The sequence below is a fragment of the Diceros bicornis genome, chromosome 2, assembly GCF_020826845.1.
Source record: "Diceros bicornis minor isolate mBicDic1 chromosome 2, mDicBic1.mat.cur, whole genome shotgun sequence".
Taxonomy (NCBI): Eukaryota; Metazoa; Chordata; class Mammalia; order Perissodactyla; family Rhinocerotidae; genus Diceros; species Diceros bicornis.
Genome location: NC_080741.1, coordinates 84,032,944 through 84,050,338, shown reverse-complemented (window position 1 = coordinate 84,050,338; position 17,395 = coordinate 84,032,944). Strand labels below are relative to the sequence as shown.

Genomic DNA, 17,395 nt, shown 5'->3' with positions numbered 1-17,395 from the left:
GCGTACACTTATTGCTGCCTGCTTGCAGAATCCCATCCATATACACTGGGCCAGAGACTTTAAAAAAGGACAGACCCATAAGCCTATTTTCTCACCTTCAAATGGTTTTTTCACAGTTTTCAAATTCAATAAGAGGTTTTTTTCAGGCTGAATATCACTGAATTTCAGGGCCTAATCAAGCCTTTTTCTGCACTTGGCCGATCTCTGGATGGGCCAAATTCTGCCCGTGGTCTCATGGAGAGATCAACTAAGTAATCCTCAGGCCTCCCAGGTCTGACGAGGAGAGCAGAGACACAGAGAGCACCGGCTAAGTTAAGCAACTTTCTCCAGAGTACACAATGAGTTGCTGGTGGGGGGCCTTGTGATTCTGGTCCAAGGACTATCACTTTTCTACTACATCTCATTCCACAGGGGCCAATTAATAAACACTCTCCTTTGGGGAACTGAGAAAAATGAGCCCCGGGAATATCATTGGTCGTTCTTTGTATACAAAAGCACACAAAGGGGTTTACCAAGTTCCTCTCCAACAGGAAATCATTCATCTCGGAGAGCCAGGAAGAGGAGGAGGGAAGTGCTGAGTCTGCACCAACGCATTACAACACAGCCCAGGGTTTTTGTGGAGACACTGTTCTCCTAATCAAAACACAGTTGCATAAATGGACTCACTCCACTTAAAAAAGAAGAAATTTAAAGCCTATAAATAGGGACCACACAACTCTGATTAATTTTAAAGTTCTTTCTCCACTTTCTTTTTTAGAAAGTAGCTAAAAATAAAGGCTTGAAGCGTGAAATAACGTAAGCAAGTAATCACACACACGCACTGGGCTTCTCCCATATATGGCTGCGTTATTCTTCAGCCTTTGAAAAGACCAAATGAAGAGATGGCCAACAACCAAAATAATCCTTCAGACATTTGAAAACGAGGAGAAAGAACTAGAAGAGTTGGTGAATGACAAATAATTACAAGGCTCAGTGGGGCAAATAATGCTGAGAGGGATTAGTTGCCATAGTACTTTAAAAACACGGGCACATGCATTTTGACACTGGACCCCTTCTGTAAAGAGACTGTTTTGCCCTCCGGCCTCAGCACTGAGAAAACTACAGCTGTGGTGATTTAACATAAAGGACTTAAAGAAGGAAACCAGTGCAGGGGCATGACTGAAAATTTAATTAAGGCCCTTCTCAGTATGAGATCTGTAAAGACGCTGAAGGCGCATCTCAAGGTCAGAAGAAAGGGAAGAAGGCATGAAGACGGGAGAGGGGAGGGATTCGCATGAGATACGAGAGTGTAAACAGCAGAGGTCGCCTCTGGAGGACAACTTCCGACGATGGAGGGTTATTACAGTGTCTGTTGGGTCCTACTTGAAATATTTCTGCAGAAAAGATGAACACATTCGTGTCAAATAAACGCCACCTTGTGTGAGGTAGGCTAGAAAAGTCACATTTGCACGGTGTTTTATGGTTTATAAAGCCTCGTCACAGACATAATCTTGGACACAAGGTAGAGCACCTGCTTTCTAATGGTTTTCCCATGCATGCCTATAAAGGCTTTGTATTTGGCTAGGGAGTCAATAATAACAACAAATGACAGCAACAAACATAGCAGGCATCATTTATTGAGAGCCTATGACATATCTGTCACTGTTGCTGAGCTCTTTCTATATATCATCTCTAATCTCTGCAACTACCAGATGAGGTCGATATTACTGTCTCCATTTTACAGATAAGAAAACTAGGCTCAGAGAAGTATAGTGACTTGGCCAAGGAAAGCCATCTTACTAACTGCAGGGCTGGGATTTAAACCGCTGTCTGGCTGATTCCAAAGCCCATTCTTTCTTTTTCTCCTCCATTATGAGACCTCTAGTCAACATGCTAAATGCATCAAGACTATGGGTAATGCTGCTTGTTCACGATTTCCTCTCATCACCACTCTGCAGAATGGGATACCTCCCAGGTGGTCATAAAGCACTCCCACTGAAATTCCAGAGTAGCTGGAGGATAAGTAGGTTGGAGAAGAGGTGGGCTGGGCTGATAGCATGGTAAAGTGACCCCAAATGCTTTCCCCTTGCACCACTGAGATCTGGTCCAGAACTGTGATTTCATTTCCAAATCACTAACCTGGTGAGGCACAAGCCCAAGAGAGGTTGGAGGCTCATTCATGCGGTCGTCACTGCTGCTGGCAATGGCGTAGCCCCTGGGAAAAGGAAACAATTAGAACTTCTCATTTCATAAAAGTTTATGTTTAACATCTGTGAGGATGATCTGGAGGAGATCCATGTAAGATGTATAAGGTTAACCAAAATGCCCCTTGCTAGGCAGCATAAGCTAGTGAAAAACTAATTTCGCTGGCAGGGAAGGCAGAAGAGTACTAAAAAAATGCCTGCACTTTGGAGTCAGAAAGACCAGAGCTTGTGACCATAAGCAAGCCGTTTAACCTCTCTGTGCTTCAGGCCCGTCATCTATAAAGTAGGAATAAGATGGTTGTGAGGAATAAATTAGGAATAAGGTAGATAAATTGCCAAGTGCAATGTCTGGCATGTGATAAGCCAATAAATATTAATTCCCTTACTCTGAGATGGTCTTGTTAAACACCACAGCACATTTTTGTATTGAAATTTTGAAATGGAAAACTTTCCAACCTGGGCCGGTCTGGTGGCGCAAGCCGTTAAGCGCTTGCGCTTTGATGCGGCGGCCCAGGGTTCACGGGTTCGGATCCCGGGCACGCACCGACGCACTGCCTGTCAAGCCATGCTGTGGCAGCGTCCCATATAAAGTAGAGGAAGATGGTCATGGATGTTAGCCCAGAGCAGTCTTCCTCAGCAAAAAAAAAAAAAGAGGAGGATTGGCAGATGTTAGCTCAGGGCTGATCTTCCTCACAAAAAAAAAAAAAAACTTTCCAACCTTAACTTCTGAGGTGATGTAAATGCTACCAAAATGGAGGAAGGGGAAAGAAAAGTGAGGAATTAATTGGGTAGGAGAAGGAACGCATTCCTTCCCAAACAATGATGTGATGTTTACTTACGTCACAGAGGAGATGTGACTCAGGACTTAGTTTTAACCTATGACCAAGGCAAATGTGGCAGACAGAGGGGTCAGTGTCAGGCAACTGTAGGATCAGCTCTCTAGGATTTTATCCCAAATACATCCTGTCAGGAGGCCACATACACTTAGACGGCAGGGACAGCCAAGGGGGCGACAGAGATGAGAGGAAGACACAAAAAGTTGCTTATTTTCATTTAACTCTGGAGTATCTAGACTAGTTACAAATGCTACCAACATTGTACTGAGCCTGTCTTTTCAACTGCATAGAAAAGCTCTGAGTTGCACAATAAATAGAATATTCATGTTAATTTCTGAGAATTGGAAAAAGACATCTTTCGAAAATTCAATTCTCCCCTGCCTATATCACAAACAGCATAGCAGGTGATTAAAAACAGAGTTTGGAGCCAAACTGACTGAGCTAAATCCCAGCTTTACCAGCTATGTGAATTTCAGCAACTTACTTATCCTCTCTGCCTCAATTTCCCCACCAAAATTGGGACTAATAATAGTTCTTTCCTAATAGGTTTGCTCTGAGGATTAAATGAGTTACTATTTATAAAGTGCTTACAACAGTGCCTAGCACAGAGTAAGCGTTTGAGAAATAAAATAAATTACAGTGTATCTGTCATATAGTCAGGTGTAAATACCTGTTTGACTTCAGTCTGTCTTCACCATCTGACATTTGACAGCATACACTCGGGCAGATAGTAAGAGACTCTTAAACTGTTTAATCATTTTCTTTTTCTTTTCTCTTTTCTTCATTCTCTTTTCTCTCTTTTTCTCTTCTCTTCCTTCCTTCTTTCTTATTTTAAATTACTGACTTTATTTTTTAAATTAATTTAATTTTGTCTCACTTCTATTTATTATAAGATGAACTAATTCTATTGTTTATAAGTCATAAAGATAGGGCGTCCAGATCACAATTGTGCTAACTTATGTATCTTTAATATAACGTATATACAAGGTGTTAAACACACAGACTACTAAAAGGCTCAAGGTCAAGTTGAAACAAAACACACCAGCCCACTCATTTCTTTACTCTCACATGCAAGCCTAGTACACCATAAGTGCTTAATAAATTAAAGAGATTTTTAAAACTGATGTGGCATTGGTGGACTAGCTGGTCAGGACCAACCCTCCCCCTGAGAACAGACAGAAAAAGCTAGACAAAGTACAAAAACTTTTGTTTGGAAGCATCAGAGAGCTACCAAGTTAGGGAAGAATTGCAGAGCCAAGATCTGTGAGAGGAGAGAAGCCGCCCGGAGACGTAATTTGCAAGGGGAGCTTTCCTCCATAAAGTGATTGCCAACCTCTGAAAGCAGTGGGCATAGGATCAGAAGCTGAATAGTGATACGGAGAGACTCACAGTGCTGGAGAGAAAAACAAGAGTTTGAAGTCTGCCAATCAAGAGGAACCACGGAAAACGTCCCAGGCTTTGGGCTGGAACCATTGCGGAGCTACGTCCTCAGAGCAAGGGTGAACCAGAAATGGATAAGCACTAATTGAATTTATTTGTTCCAGGACTGCTAGTCCACTTGACCTAGCAGTTTGCCAGAAGAAAATGTAAATCACATCATCTCTGTAATTTTTCGTATATAATGTCCAATGCTCAATGAAAAATAACCAAGCAGATTCAAGGAATTGAAGAAATTTAAATACTGATTGGATATGTGATGACATTAAGAAATTGCCTTTAATTTGTTTTTATATGTGAAAATAGTAAAGATATATACTAAAAAGATACACCTTTATGAATGAAATGCTATGTCTTGGATTGCTTTATTTATTTATTTATTTTTGTGAGGAAGATTAGCCCTGAGCTAACATCCGATGCCAATCCTCCTCTTTTTTTGCAGAGGAAGATTGGCCCTGGGCTAACATCCATGCCCATCTTCCTCTACTTTATATGGGACGCCGCCACAGCATGGCTTGACAAGTGGTGCGTTGGTGCGCACCTGGGGTTCCGAACCTGCGAACCCTGGGCCACTGAAGTGGAGCACGCCCACTTAACTGCTGCGCCACCGGGCTGGCCCCTTGGATTGCTTTAAAATAAGCCAGTGGGGAAAAAAACGTGGATAGCAGCACAGGCACATCTTGTTTTATTGTGCTTCACTTTACCATGCTTTGCAGATATTGTGTTTTTTACAAGACCTTCCACAAACAAAAAAATTAAGAATCACCAAAGGCTCAGATAATGGGTAGCATTTTTTAGCAATAAAGTATTTTTTAATTATGGTATGTACATTGTTTTTTTAGACATAATGATATTGCACAATTAATAGACTATGGTACAGTGTAAACATAACTTTTATATGTACTGGGCAACCAAAAAATTTGTGTGACTTGCTTTTTTGCAACATTCACTTTATTGTGACATTCGCTTTATTGCAGTGGGTCTGGAACAAAACCCACAATATCTCCAAGGTATGCCTATATAGGGAAATGACGATTGCCCATGTGTTGGTAATTGTTGGAGCTGGGTGGTGTATACAAGCGGGTTTATTACTTTATTTACATATGTCTTGTTTCATATATGTTTGAATTTTCATAATAAAAAGGTTTTGTTCAAAAAAAACCCCAAAACACCAGGTATATGAGGAGATAATACATAACCCAAAACCAAGAAAAACAATAGACACATAGGGAAAGACTCATAGGAGATCCAGACAATAGAGATATCTAATAAGGACTTAAAAAGAAAACATGATTAAAAGTTTTGAAGGAATGAAAAAGACCAAAATCACAATTTCAGCAGAGAACAGGAAATGTGTAAAGTAAGGTCAAATGGAAATTCAAGAACTGAAACATTTAATAATGAAATCGAAAACTCAATGAATGGTTTTAATACATATTAGACAAGAAAAAAGAGAGAATTATTAAACTGGAAGAAAAGCCAAAAGCAAATACCCAGACCAAAAGAAGAAAAGACAAAATGATGGAAAATACAGAAAATAGCACATTCTAACTGACATGCAATTGAAGTCTCAAAGGAAAGAAGCAAGAAAGAAAGGAGCAGAAGCAATAGTTTAACAGATAATGGCTGAGAATTTTCCACAACAGATGAAAAACATCAAGACATGGATTCAAGAAACACTAGAAAACACTATCGGAGTAAATATAAAAGTAGGTATATCACAGTACAACTTCTGAAAACCAGTGGCAATGAGAAAATCTTAAAAGCAACTTGGGGGGAGGGCAAGAGGAAGAAAAACAAATTGTAACAAAGGAACAACAATGAGATAAACACCTAACTCCTCAGCAAAGATAAAGGCAACCAGAGACAACAGGATTATACTCTCAGTGTGTTGAAAGAAAATTACCACCAATCTAGAATTCTATACCCAGAGAAAAGATCTTTCAAACATGAAGATAAAACAAAGACACTTTCAGACAAACAAAAACTGAAATATCTTTGTCACTAGCATTTCTAAAAGAAATAATAAAGAGTATTCTTCAGGCAGTAGGAAAATGCCCTTGGCTGGAAGCTTGAAGATATCAAAAGAAATAAAAAGTAACAAAAAAGGAAAACGTTAGCAAAACTAAATGAATACTAACTATATAACAAGAATAATACCTTGTAGGGTTTAAAACACATACAGCAGTTTTAAAAATGAGTGTGCAGACACTGCTGGTTGCCTTCCCAACATCCATTCTCCACTTCTTTCTTATCACAGTTTTATTCAGAGAGGCAACACACCCAGCAAAAACAACTACATTTGTCAGTCTTCCTCAAAGCTAAGCGTGGCCATGTGATACAGGAATTAGAATCAATGGGTGAGTCTTCCAGCAAAGCTCTATAAAAGGGGGGAAGACTACACTGAGCACCACTTTTATCCTTTGATCTGTCTGTTCTTCTTAACTGTAACACAGAGGCGATACTGGAGGTAGAGCAATCATCTTGTGACCACAAGGTGACAAGCATAAGGAAGAAAGCTAAGAGTGGCCGAGTGAATGATAAGAAGGAACTTGAGTCCCTGATGGCATAACAGAGCCTCATACTAGCCTGGATTGCATGCCTCTGAGCTTGTTGCTGAATAACAAAAATAAACCCACATTTGGCTAAGACACTGAAAATGGATCTGTTACATACAGCCAAATGCAATTGCTATCATGAGTGATTCATGTATTTCCTTACAAATGTTCAGGGCTAAGGAGATCGAAACCTACTAATAGAATAAAAGCATGAAGGTCCTAAGGCCCCTACCAAAATTTTTATTCTTCCTTATCATTAGTTACCAAATAACTCTAGGAGAGTTCAATTCCAGAAGGATGCAGAGATGTAGTCCCAAAGATCACATAACAAGTTCTTCCAGGCCAAAGAATCAGACCAGGTTTTTTAGTGTTGTTTTTTTTTTGAAGATATAAAAAGCAACACAATTCTCAGAAGAGTTACACTGAAAAAAGGCCAAGGGAGACACAAAAGCTTTCTTTGTTTAAACATCCATCTCTAAACAGCAAACTCACCCTTCTGGATGCTGCAAAACAGAAACCATCAATTCCACTGCCAGGGCTCCCGCAATCATGGCCAATCCTGGACGACTCACAGTGCACTGCTGGTCCAAGGTCCGGTCTCTGGTTGACTACAGAAAAACAATCATTGATGTGTGCTCAAAGTTCTATTCCACTCAACTCTAGCTGTCTGAAGCATGAAACTTCTCCACAATAAAGCTATACAACATAACCAGACACTGTTGGCAAAGAACATTCAGCTTCAAATAATATCATTTCTTGCAAGTACCAAAAAACCCAAAAATATACAACTTAGGTAACTAAATGAGGTAATATACTAAAACAGATGAGCAGTTATAAAAAAATTAAAGACAGAGGGATATCAACCAAAACAAGGGCCTAGCTGCCTCATACAGTGGAGATGCATCATGTGCTCTTCTAACTGACTCAATTCAACTCTATTGTGCCTGGTAGTTAAGAGACAGAGACACAGAGAGGTATAACTATTTGAATAGTGCAGACGATTCTGCCCTGCCATGCTAATGGAGCTAATGCCTCAGAGTGCCTGTGAGATGGGAGCAAGGATTTGCTATTCCTGCAGTCCTCAGTTCCCATGTGCCTCTCACATCTTGTTACCCTGAGGGTGACCCCAGGGCCTAAATACAAGCATTTTTGCTACAACATGGCTCCAAACACAAGCCTTCATTAGTTTAACCAAAGAAAATTCTAATCTTCCAACTCTAGGCACATTAAGGGGTTGTTAGACATAATTTTGACTGAAAATCTTGCTTTATAAACAGATGTGACTTTACTGCAAATGACCCTTAATCCTATTTATTGGTAATAATGAAGTAACAGGACCAGCTGCATATTATGACACCATGATGGAGACCATAAAGCCATCCTTTTCACATAAGACAACATTTATCTTTTTTTTCTTTATACTGGGAGGACATAAAAGCCAGTCATTCCAAAGAGGTATGAGTTATTAAGGAACAAGTTTTAAAAGGGGAAAATGGAGAGGAGGGTAGAGAAAACACCTCTGCTTTGCTTCACTAGAAATGAGTATCTGTTCTGATAACAGGCCATTCTCACAGACTCTGCCTTGCGTGGTGGCATTAACGCTATAGAAACTTACATTTGAACAGTGCAGTGCTTGCTGTTCAGGGCACTTGTATGTTTGATCCACCTCGTACTGTGAGTTGCCAGGGAAAGTATTCTTCCCTCCCCTACTGGGGTTAGCAGATAAAATACAAGATGCCCAGTTAAATCTGAATTTTAGATAAACAACAAATACTTTCTTAGTATAAGCAGGTCTTGAATATTGTATGGGACATACTTACACTAAAAAAATTATTCACTATTTACCTGAAATTCAAACTTAACTGGGAATCCTGTATCTTTACTTGCTAAATCTGACAACCCTATGGCCCCGGCTCCATTTTGCGGAAGCACAAGGAGCCTAAGAGACTCATCTGGAGTTACCCCATAAGGCAGTGTCCAAGCCCGCACTGCAGTCTAGGTCTTCAGACTCATTTAACGCTCTCTTCACTAAGATCAGCACAGGATACAGTGCTGAGCGCTGCCAGGGACCAGTCCATCCAGCAGTTTCCATGCTGAGCTTTCCACAAAAATGGCGTATCACTACATTTATATTGGAGAACAGGGAGTACCTGGACACAGTTGATGACGCCAATCAAGGCTCATAGTGGGATGCCACCTGCCAAATTGGAGAATTCTTCTCTTTGTTAAAAGACAATACTTAAATAGCCATAAAGGACAGAGCTGGGTCTCTCTGCCCTAGTGGGCAAGACGGTTATAGGAAATACTTGGAACCACAAAGAAATTCACTTACATCTCCTGGGGCCACCACGTCATTGCAGAAATAGCAGCCAAGTTTGTAGCCGGGGATGTTGGCAAAAAGCGACGAGCCCAGGAGGTCCGCAGGTGCCATAGCGTGGCTGGGACACAAGTCCCCAGCTCCCTGCTGCTTAGGTTTCTTCAGGCCGTGTCTCATGACAACAAATGTGTCAAATCCCAAGGCAGCATTGATGACCAGCTTCGGGTTTCAAGGAAAAAAAAAGACTAGAGTTAAGAGACACTTATATTTTAAGCCATGGCTAATTTCATATTTGGTCAACTTTTAAAATTTATTTTATAAGTATTTGCATATGAGTGTAATTAGATTCTAGAAGCTAATGTTGGTAAAAGCTATCCAATACTGAGGGCTTTTTAAGTGCAAAAGACTTGACAAGTGATTAACAAATTATCTCATTTAGTTTCATTTAAAACTCCCAGCAAACATTTCCTATTTACAGACGAGAATACTGCAAGTCAGAGAGATTACTTCTACAGTTTGCCCCAGGTCACGTAGCTGGTAAGAGACGGTGTATAAAACCAAGTCTTGATAGTTCTCAGACTCATTCTTTCCACCATTATGCTATCTTCTGTCATGTCTACATAGGTTTTTTCATAGGAGCTTTTATTGAGATATAATTCACATACCATACAACTCACCTTCCACGTACATTTTTTTAAGGACAGTTTTTTTCATTTTTACTATAAGAACTTCTCTTAGTTGTAATTTAACTTATTCTCCCAAATTTCCAGTTATACAAAAAGTTGTAAAAATTAAAAAAAAACCATACTAGAAAAGAAAACAAAAATCACTCACAATCTCACAGCTCAAACAATTACTATTAATAGTTTAGGGTATTTCTTCCTGTGATTTTCTCCCTTTCTCTCTCATTCCTCCCTCCCTTTCTCCTTTCTTCTTGCTCTCTCTCCTCTCTCTCTAGATAAACATATATAGATATAAATGATTATATGTATATTATATATAAACATAATTGATATAAAATATATACAATACTGCATCTTGCTTATTTAATATAACACAGTGTTTCCATGTTACTAAAATTCTTTGAAAACGTAACTGTGAACGGCTGCATACTATTCTATCACATGTATGTACCATGATTTATTTAACCATTCAGTACTGTTGGCCCCTTGAAGCTGTCACTAACCAAAGAGTAGTGAATGAGACAAAGTCTTTGTCCTCCTGGAGCTTACATGCTTACATTTTAATGTAAGTAGAGGACCCCTTCTAGTGTAGAGTACCTCAAAGGGTTGTTATGAAAATTGAACAGTAAAGGACATCCTATTATATTGGATGATGGTGTGTGAGGCAACGATAGACTCTGCAGTGCAAGTCCTTTGGCACTGTGTGACTAGGTGACACAAAGCACAGCTCTTTTCTGGAAAAAGGGCAGACTGGGGACAGTTCTCCCCCTAGGGTGACAGTGCATTAAGTCACAACCAGAGACAAGAGCCCCAGAGCCACACACTCTACCTTTCTCTTGCTTGCAGCAATGACAGCAGGCAGCCAGCGGCTCTCCCTGGTGTCCATCAACAGAAAAATGACATCATGGCTTTCGATGAGCTGCTCCAGCTGCTCCACATCCCTGCGGGCTTGCTCCAGGGTGACGCTAGAGAAGTTCACTGGGTGTCCAGGCATGGGGATGCTCATGTTGAACCCTCTGGCATTCTAGGGAAACATCCAGACACATGGACGTCTGAAGCCAAGGTGGAGGCGACATCTCAGAGTCCCTGTCTCCCCATCGCTACAAGTATGTACGCATGGGCACTTATAACCAGAAATTTCCCCAAGAGTGATTACACTACTTTTTCCTTTTGCCCTTTGTGCCCTCTACCTTCTTCATCTGGCATCCTAGACCACCTGGTCCTGTCACCCCAGGGTCCCTGAGCCTGGATAAAGCAGCAAGCAGAGACATACAGATCGTAGTTCCAACGTGGGAGGACCACGTGGGAGCACTTCCCATCTGAGGCAAGTAGAACACTGGAGAAAACTGTGTATCTTTGGCTCTTTCCTACAATACGAGGCCAAGAAACTTCATCAAAGTGCCTTCTGTCTGTCCAGGTCCCCTCTGTCCAGCCAAGCTGCCTCTCCCTAGTCATTCCCAAACTGCTCTCCCCTCCACTTCCTTAGTGTACAACACCTCCAAATGGGATGTTATAACAAAAATCATTTGATTTAATGCAGTCACATAAGATTAGAATGACTGATAGTCTTGTCTTAATCTTCTTAGGGTTATATGCATTAAAAAAAAAACCCTCAAAACCAAAAAACTCTACTTGCTAACTTTTGGCCAGAAAATCTACTTCGGAGTGTGTAGATATTTGTTTGGGGGAGGTTGCAGGGGGCGGCAGAATATGTTACTGAAGTGAAGCTGCATCCCCTGTCCAAAGCAGAAGTTGCTCGGTGACCTGGTCGTCCTTTCAAGTGTGGGGACTCAGCATTTTCCTCAGGAGCTGTAGAACATCTCTGTAATTTACCGTTTGCCCCCTGCTAGCCCCACAGCGTCTTGGCAGATTAACAGTGAGTCACATATGGGTGCCAACAAAGCCAGGGACATTACCTTTCCCTAAAACAAAAAAAAGTGTTTTAGAATCACAAACTGCACCCTTCATCCCCTGCACAGCACTGGCCACAGGGAAGTGTGTGAAAACAACAGTTTTTTCACTCATTTGCCAAAACTCCTCACCTACTGGAAAAATACCTCAGGGGGCAGGGTAAGTAGGTCCTTTTATAAAAGAAAATCTATTTTGTAGATTGTAGCTACTTTCTCCTTATCTTAAATTTTAAACTTAATTTCTGGAATTCAAGAAAGGGACAATAGTAACAATAGCAACAATTTTTAAAAGAAACGAAAAAAAAAGTGGCAAGCAAAGCAGGAAAAGACGCCAGGCAGAAAGGACTTCAGAAAGAAGAAAGCTTCAAAACAAGTCCATTTTAACAATGAGAACACCTCAGAGACAACTATCAGGACCTCATTCACTCATTCATTCATGAAATATTGTACAGCTACCATGTACCAAAGACTGTAATAAACAATGAGCAAAGCAACAACCTCAGTAATAATAATACCTTACTGTCTTCTTACAATTTACAAAGCATTTTAAATGGTGGTAGCTTGATCCAAAAAGGTATTATTTAGGTATTTGAAAGACACCAAGCTTAAAGCGTAATTACTCAATACTAATTCTGACCTTTTGAATAATATAGCCCCTCACCCACATCCACTGTGCGAACCTGAATTACTCTGCTTGCTACAGTTCCAGCCAGTAGGCCTACATGGACGGGCTCTTAGCCCACCATTTAGGTCCACACATCTGAGGCTGGAATACAGCAAGTTTCAACACAGTAGTTTTCAACCTTTGCTGCACATTAGAACCACCTAGATAGAGAGTTTAAAAAATTCCTAATGTCCAGGCTTTTCCCCAGACCATTTAAATTGGGATCTCTGAGAATGGGCGCAGCCACCAATATTTTCTAAAACTCCCCAGATGATTCAAATGCGTAGCCGGAGTGAGGTATAATTTATAGAAAGTGAAATACACAGATCTCAAGTGCACAGTTCAAAGTGTTCTTACAAACCACGGATTATCCATGGCATAGACTTATCAAGAGACAGAACATTTCCATTCCCCCAGAACACGCACTTGTGCCCCCTCCCAGTCAATCCCTAATACTCTCCACCGCCACTAGACAACCACTGTTCCGACTTTTTAAATCCTATTGCCTATTCTAGAACCACATACAAATGGTATCCTACAGTATATACTTGTTTGTGTTTGGCTTCCTTCGCTCAGCAAAATGCTTTTGAGGTTCATTCATATTGTTAAGTATCAATAGTGTGTTCCTTTTTGTTGTGTGAATATACCTCAATTTGTTTATTCATTCTTTTGTCGGTGGTCTTTCGGGTTATTTCTAAATTTTGGCTATTACGAATAAAGCTGCTATGGACATTCTTGTATAAGTCTTTCAGTGTATGTATGTTTTCATTTCTCCTAGGTAAATATCTAAGAGTGGAATTTCTGGGTCATTAGGTAGGTGTTTAGTTTCATGAGAAGCTGCCAGACTGACTTCCAAAGTGGCTGTTTTATCAGCAAAGTATGAGAGTCCTGGATGCTCCACAACCTGATGACATTTAGCAATGTCAGTTTTTTTAAATTTTAGCCATTTTAGTGAGTGTGTAGTAATGTATCTTTATGGTTTTAATTCATATTTCCCTGATGACTACTAATGTTGAGCATGTCCACGTGTTCACTGGCCATTCATAGATTTTTTTTTTTTTCCTCTTTTTCTCCCCAACGCCCCAGTAGATTGTTGTATGTCATAATTGCACATCCTTTCTAGTTGCTGTATGTGGGATGCCGCCTCAGCATGGCCGGACAAGCGGTGCGTCTGTGCGCACCTGGGATCCGAACCCAGGCTGCCAGGAGTGGAGCGCGCGCACTTAACCACTAAGCCACGGGTCCAGCCCCCATTCATAGATCTTCACTATGAAATAAGTGCCTGTACACATGTCTTGGTCTCTTAAAAAAATATAGTTTATCTGTCTTCTTATTATTGAATAGTAGGAGTTGTTGGTGTATTCTGGGTAAAAGCTGTTTCCCAAATATACATACTGTGAGTGTTTTCTCGGTTTGGGCCAGCATTTTCATTCTCTTAATGGTGTCTTTTGAGAAGCAGAAGTTTTAGATTTTGATGAAGTCCAAGTTACCCATTTTTTCACTTACGGTCAGTATTTCCTGGGTTCTAAGAAATCTTTGTTTATCACAAGATCACTAAGCTGCTTTTTCCTGGAAGCTTTGTAGTTTTAGCTTTAATATTGAGTTCTGTGGCCTTACTGGGGTATCACCTAAGGGCTCAGAGCGTTCAGTGAGGTCTCTCCATTCTGGATGGGAGGGATTCCAATGTCTCCCAGCCTTGTGGGAGCTCTGGAATCCCCATTCTGCTCATAACAGAATGGTGGTGCTTTTTGCCCAGCCTTACAGAGTCATGCCCTAAACATGCACAGCTTGATATTCGGTCAAAGACTCAAGGTGCTGCCTAGACAGTTTTCTGGAACTTCTTCTCTGCATAGCTCCTGTATGTCTGATACCGTGTCCTGCAAATTCCAGCCATTTCAGCTGCTCTGAATTCTGATCTTAGCTTCCCCAGTTCATCAAGACCACGAATATCTCCTTGGGCTCCACAGGGGCTCTGGCAGAGACCAAAAAGTGCCTCCATGCAATGAGTTGGGACAAACATTCTTTCTTTCCCTTCTGTCTGAGACCACAGTCTTTCACTGCCTGTTGTTCATTGTCTGAAGAGAGTCATTTTATATATTTTACCCAGGTGTATAATTGTTTATGGTAGGAGACCTAGTCCAATATCAGTTACTCATCAGGGTTGGAAGCAGATATCCCAAGTTGGGTTTTAAAACCTCTAGTATGGCTCCATAATCTTACATTTTATTGCCTCAACTTAAAAAAAAAAATAGTAACCTCATATAGTTATTTGATTTATTAAAGGTCAGTTTTTTCCCTATTCAATTAATTCAACCCCAAGATTACACATGGTATTTGTAGCAGAGCCGTTCTTCTCACGTCTTATTCAATTAGGACTAGCCTTTTGTCTCTGGCCTGCTGTAAGGAAGATGATGAATAAATATCTGTTGAATAAAAAAACTAAACCAAACTGATCATACAAAGAAAATCCCATTAGCCTGGCTAACCTGTAAGTGAAACAGTTTCACAAGTACTTTTCATGAAGTTGATGAATTACACTCACACTTTAAAGGGTTCTGTACATTATCTATTATTATTTATAATGCACGAAGGATAAAAGTATAAGAGACCTGACTCCTGGCCTCAAGGACTGAATACTCTGATATGGAAAACAGAATAACATGATGTAAGTGCTGAGGAAGAAGCTCTATCCTGGTGGGCTGCTGGTATCAAGACAAGTTGAACTTGATCTCGAAGGCCCAGCAGGATCCACAGACGCACCACGCTGCTTCCTACCTCAGGCATTTGCACAGACAGCTCTGCCACTCTTAGTCTAGCTAACTCCCACTAACTTCCTCAACGAAGTCTAGTCTAGGTCAGGCCTACCTGTTAAACATTCTTATGGCAACGGAGCCCCTGCTTCATGCGTTTATTACAATTATAATTGTTTATGAAATTGGTTGTTATTGACCATGTCCCCCACTAGACTATAAGCTCCACGTGGGGGAGAGCAAACTTCATCTGTCTTATTCTCCAGTCTCTAGCACATTGGAGGCCTTAAATAAACATTTAATGAATGAGTAAGTAGTAGAGTAACTGAAGAAATAAACAGAAGGAATTGTATTGGGTCACAGGCAACAGCTAGGATCTGGGTAAGCAAGAATTTCAGGCAACTAATAAATGGCAGTGCTTAGATCCAAAGCCAGGTCTGTCTGGGCCCTGAGGGGAGTTTATAATACTCTCTAGTGATAGTCTGAATTATTCTTCCCAACTATGCACTGCCTCCCTCTAATAGGCTTATAGGTCCTTGTCCTTTGCCATATGACTTTGCAGGACCTCCCACTAGGAAGGCAGAGTATACTGACCAACCCCATGGACTTTGGGCTTTGCTCTGGCAATGCAGATGGAGGACATTGCACTGTGCCATTGTTGAGCTGAGATTTTAAGAGGTATGATAAGTTTTCACCAACTCTTTTACACTTCCACCTTCTACCATAATAAGAGCACAACCCAAATGACTGTTGCTCCCTGAGCCTAGATTTGGAAATAATGACATACAGAGCAGGATGGAACCTAACTTGAAGCCTGGAGTCCAGCCTAGTCCAGCAGCTAAGCCACAGCCAACCTGCAGACCTGTGAGTGTGAAATAAATGTTTATGATTGTAAGCCAACGAGATGTTGGGATTGTGTAATATGCAATATTGTCACAGCAGAAACCTAACTAATATGCCTCTTCAATGACAGGGTTGTAACTTATTTCTTTTGGCTCCCAGCACCTCTCTGGGTACACAGTGGGTGCTCAATCAATACCACTGAATTAAACCCAATAAATGACATTCCTTGGGTACCTGGTGAAATGGACAAAACTGTCAAAGTGGCTTCTAAAGCAAAGACTTCTAAAATGAATGAATCTAATGCTGAGTGACTAAACGGAAACTTTGAGAAAGCAGGCTTTTTTTAGTCAGTGCTGAGAGCGTCTTGTGGTACTATAAGTATAAGCAGATGCTTCAGAGACATCTAATCTAACCTCTGTCAGATAAATTAATTAAGCATGCAAGATGCAGAATCTCTTTTGCTGGATGACCTCAAAAAAACGGGCAAGATTTTGAATCAAATGAGCTGAATGACTTGTCTCTTATTAGCTAGTGTTTTTTTTTTTTTTTTTTGTGAGGAAAATCAGCCCTGAGCTAACATCTGCCAATCCTCCTCTTTTTGCTGAGGAAGACTGGCCCTGGGCTAACATCCGTGCCCATCTTCCTCCACTTTATATGGGATGCCACCACAGCATGGCCTGACAAGCGGTGCGTTGGTGCACACCTGGAATCCAAACCCGGGCCGCCAGCAGCGGAGTGCGTGCACTTAACCACCTAGCCACAGGGCCGGCCCCCATCTAGTGGTTTTTAAAGTAAGTGATGCAACTCAAAAATAAGAAGCAGCTAGAGTAAAAAGCTAAACATTTAGCCAGGTCTTTCTTCTGCAGACTTACATTCAACTTAATTTCATAAACTTGTACTAAGTAACTATCAAGTGACTCTAGTAATGAAGGAAAAATAACATTCTACATCTGAGCCACCATAGATCCCTTTGGGACAAGACAGGATATAAAAATGTACATACCCAAGATTGCTTAACTTAAACTCAGATAATGCTTTGCAACTTATGAAACATTCTTTTCATACATTCTTCATTTCATTTTCACAATAATATATAAGATTTTGTTTTGTTTTTTACTTCCCATCTCTGAGATGAGGAAACAAGAGGCTCAGCCGCATGGCCTGATAGTAAATGACAGATGTCTGACTCTCTTTCACCAATACCTTAGAGCCTC

At 40.7% G+C, this 17,395-nt stretch overlaps 1 protein-coding gene across 12 annotated transcripts in view; it reads right to left on the bottom strand.

Annotated features, from left to right (window-relative positions):
* ATG7 (autophagy related 7) overlaps nucleotides 1–17,395 on the bottom strand; it is a 252,183-nt gene that overhangs the window by 174,232 nt on the left and 60,556 nt on the right. For all 12 annotated transcript variants that reach the window (XR_009223317.1, XR_009223319.1, XM_058565010.1 and 9 more), the window contains 4 exons: nucleotides 10,844–11,038; nucleotides 9,347–9,550; nucleotides 7,507–7,622; nucleotides 2,119–2,194 (listed from right to left, as the gene is read on the bottom strand). Coding sequence is in view for 10 of the 12 variants with exons in the window: in XM_058565010.1 (XP_058420993.1) it covers nucleotides 2,119–2,194; nucleotides 7,507–7,622; nucleotides 9,347–9,550; nucleotides 10,844–11,038 (591 nt within the window). In the remaining 2 variants the exon portion in view is untranslated. The remainder of the gene's footprint in view (nucleotides 1–2,118; nucleotides 2,195–7,506; nucleotides 7,623–9,346; nucleotides 9,551–10,843; nucleotides 11,039–17,395) is intronic.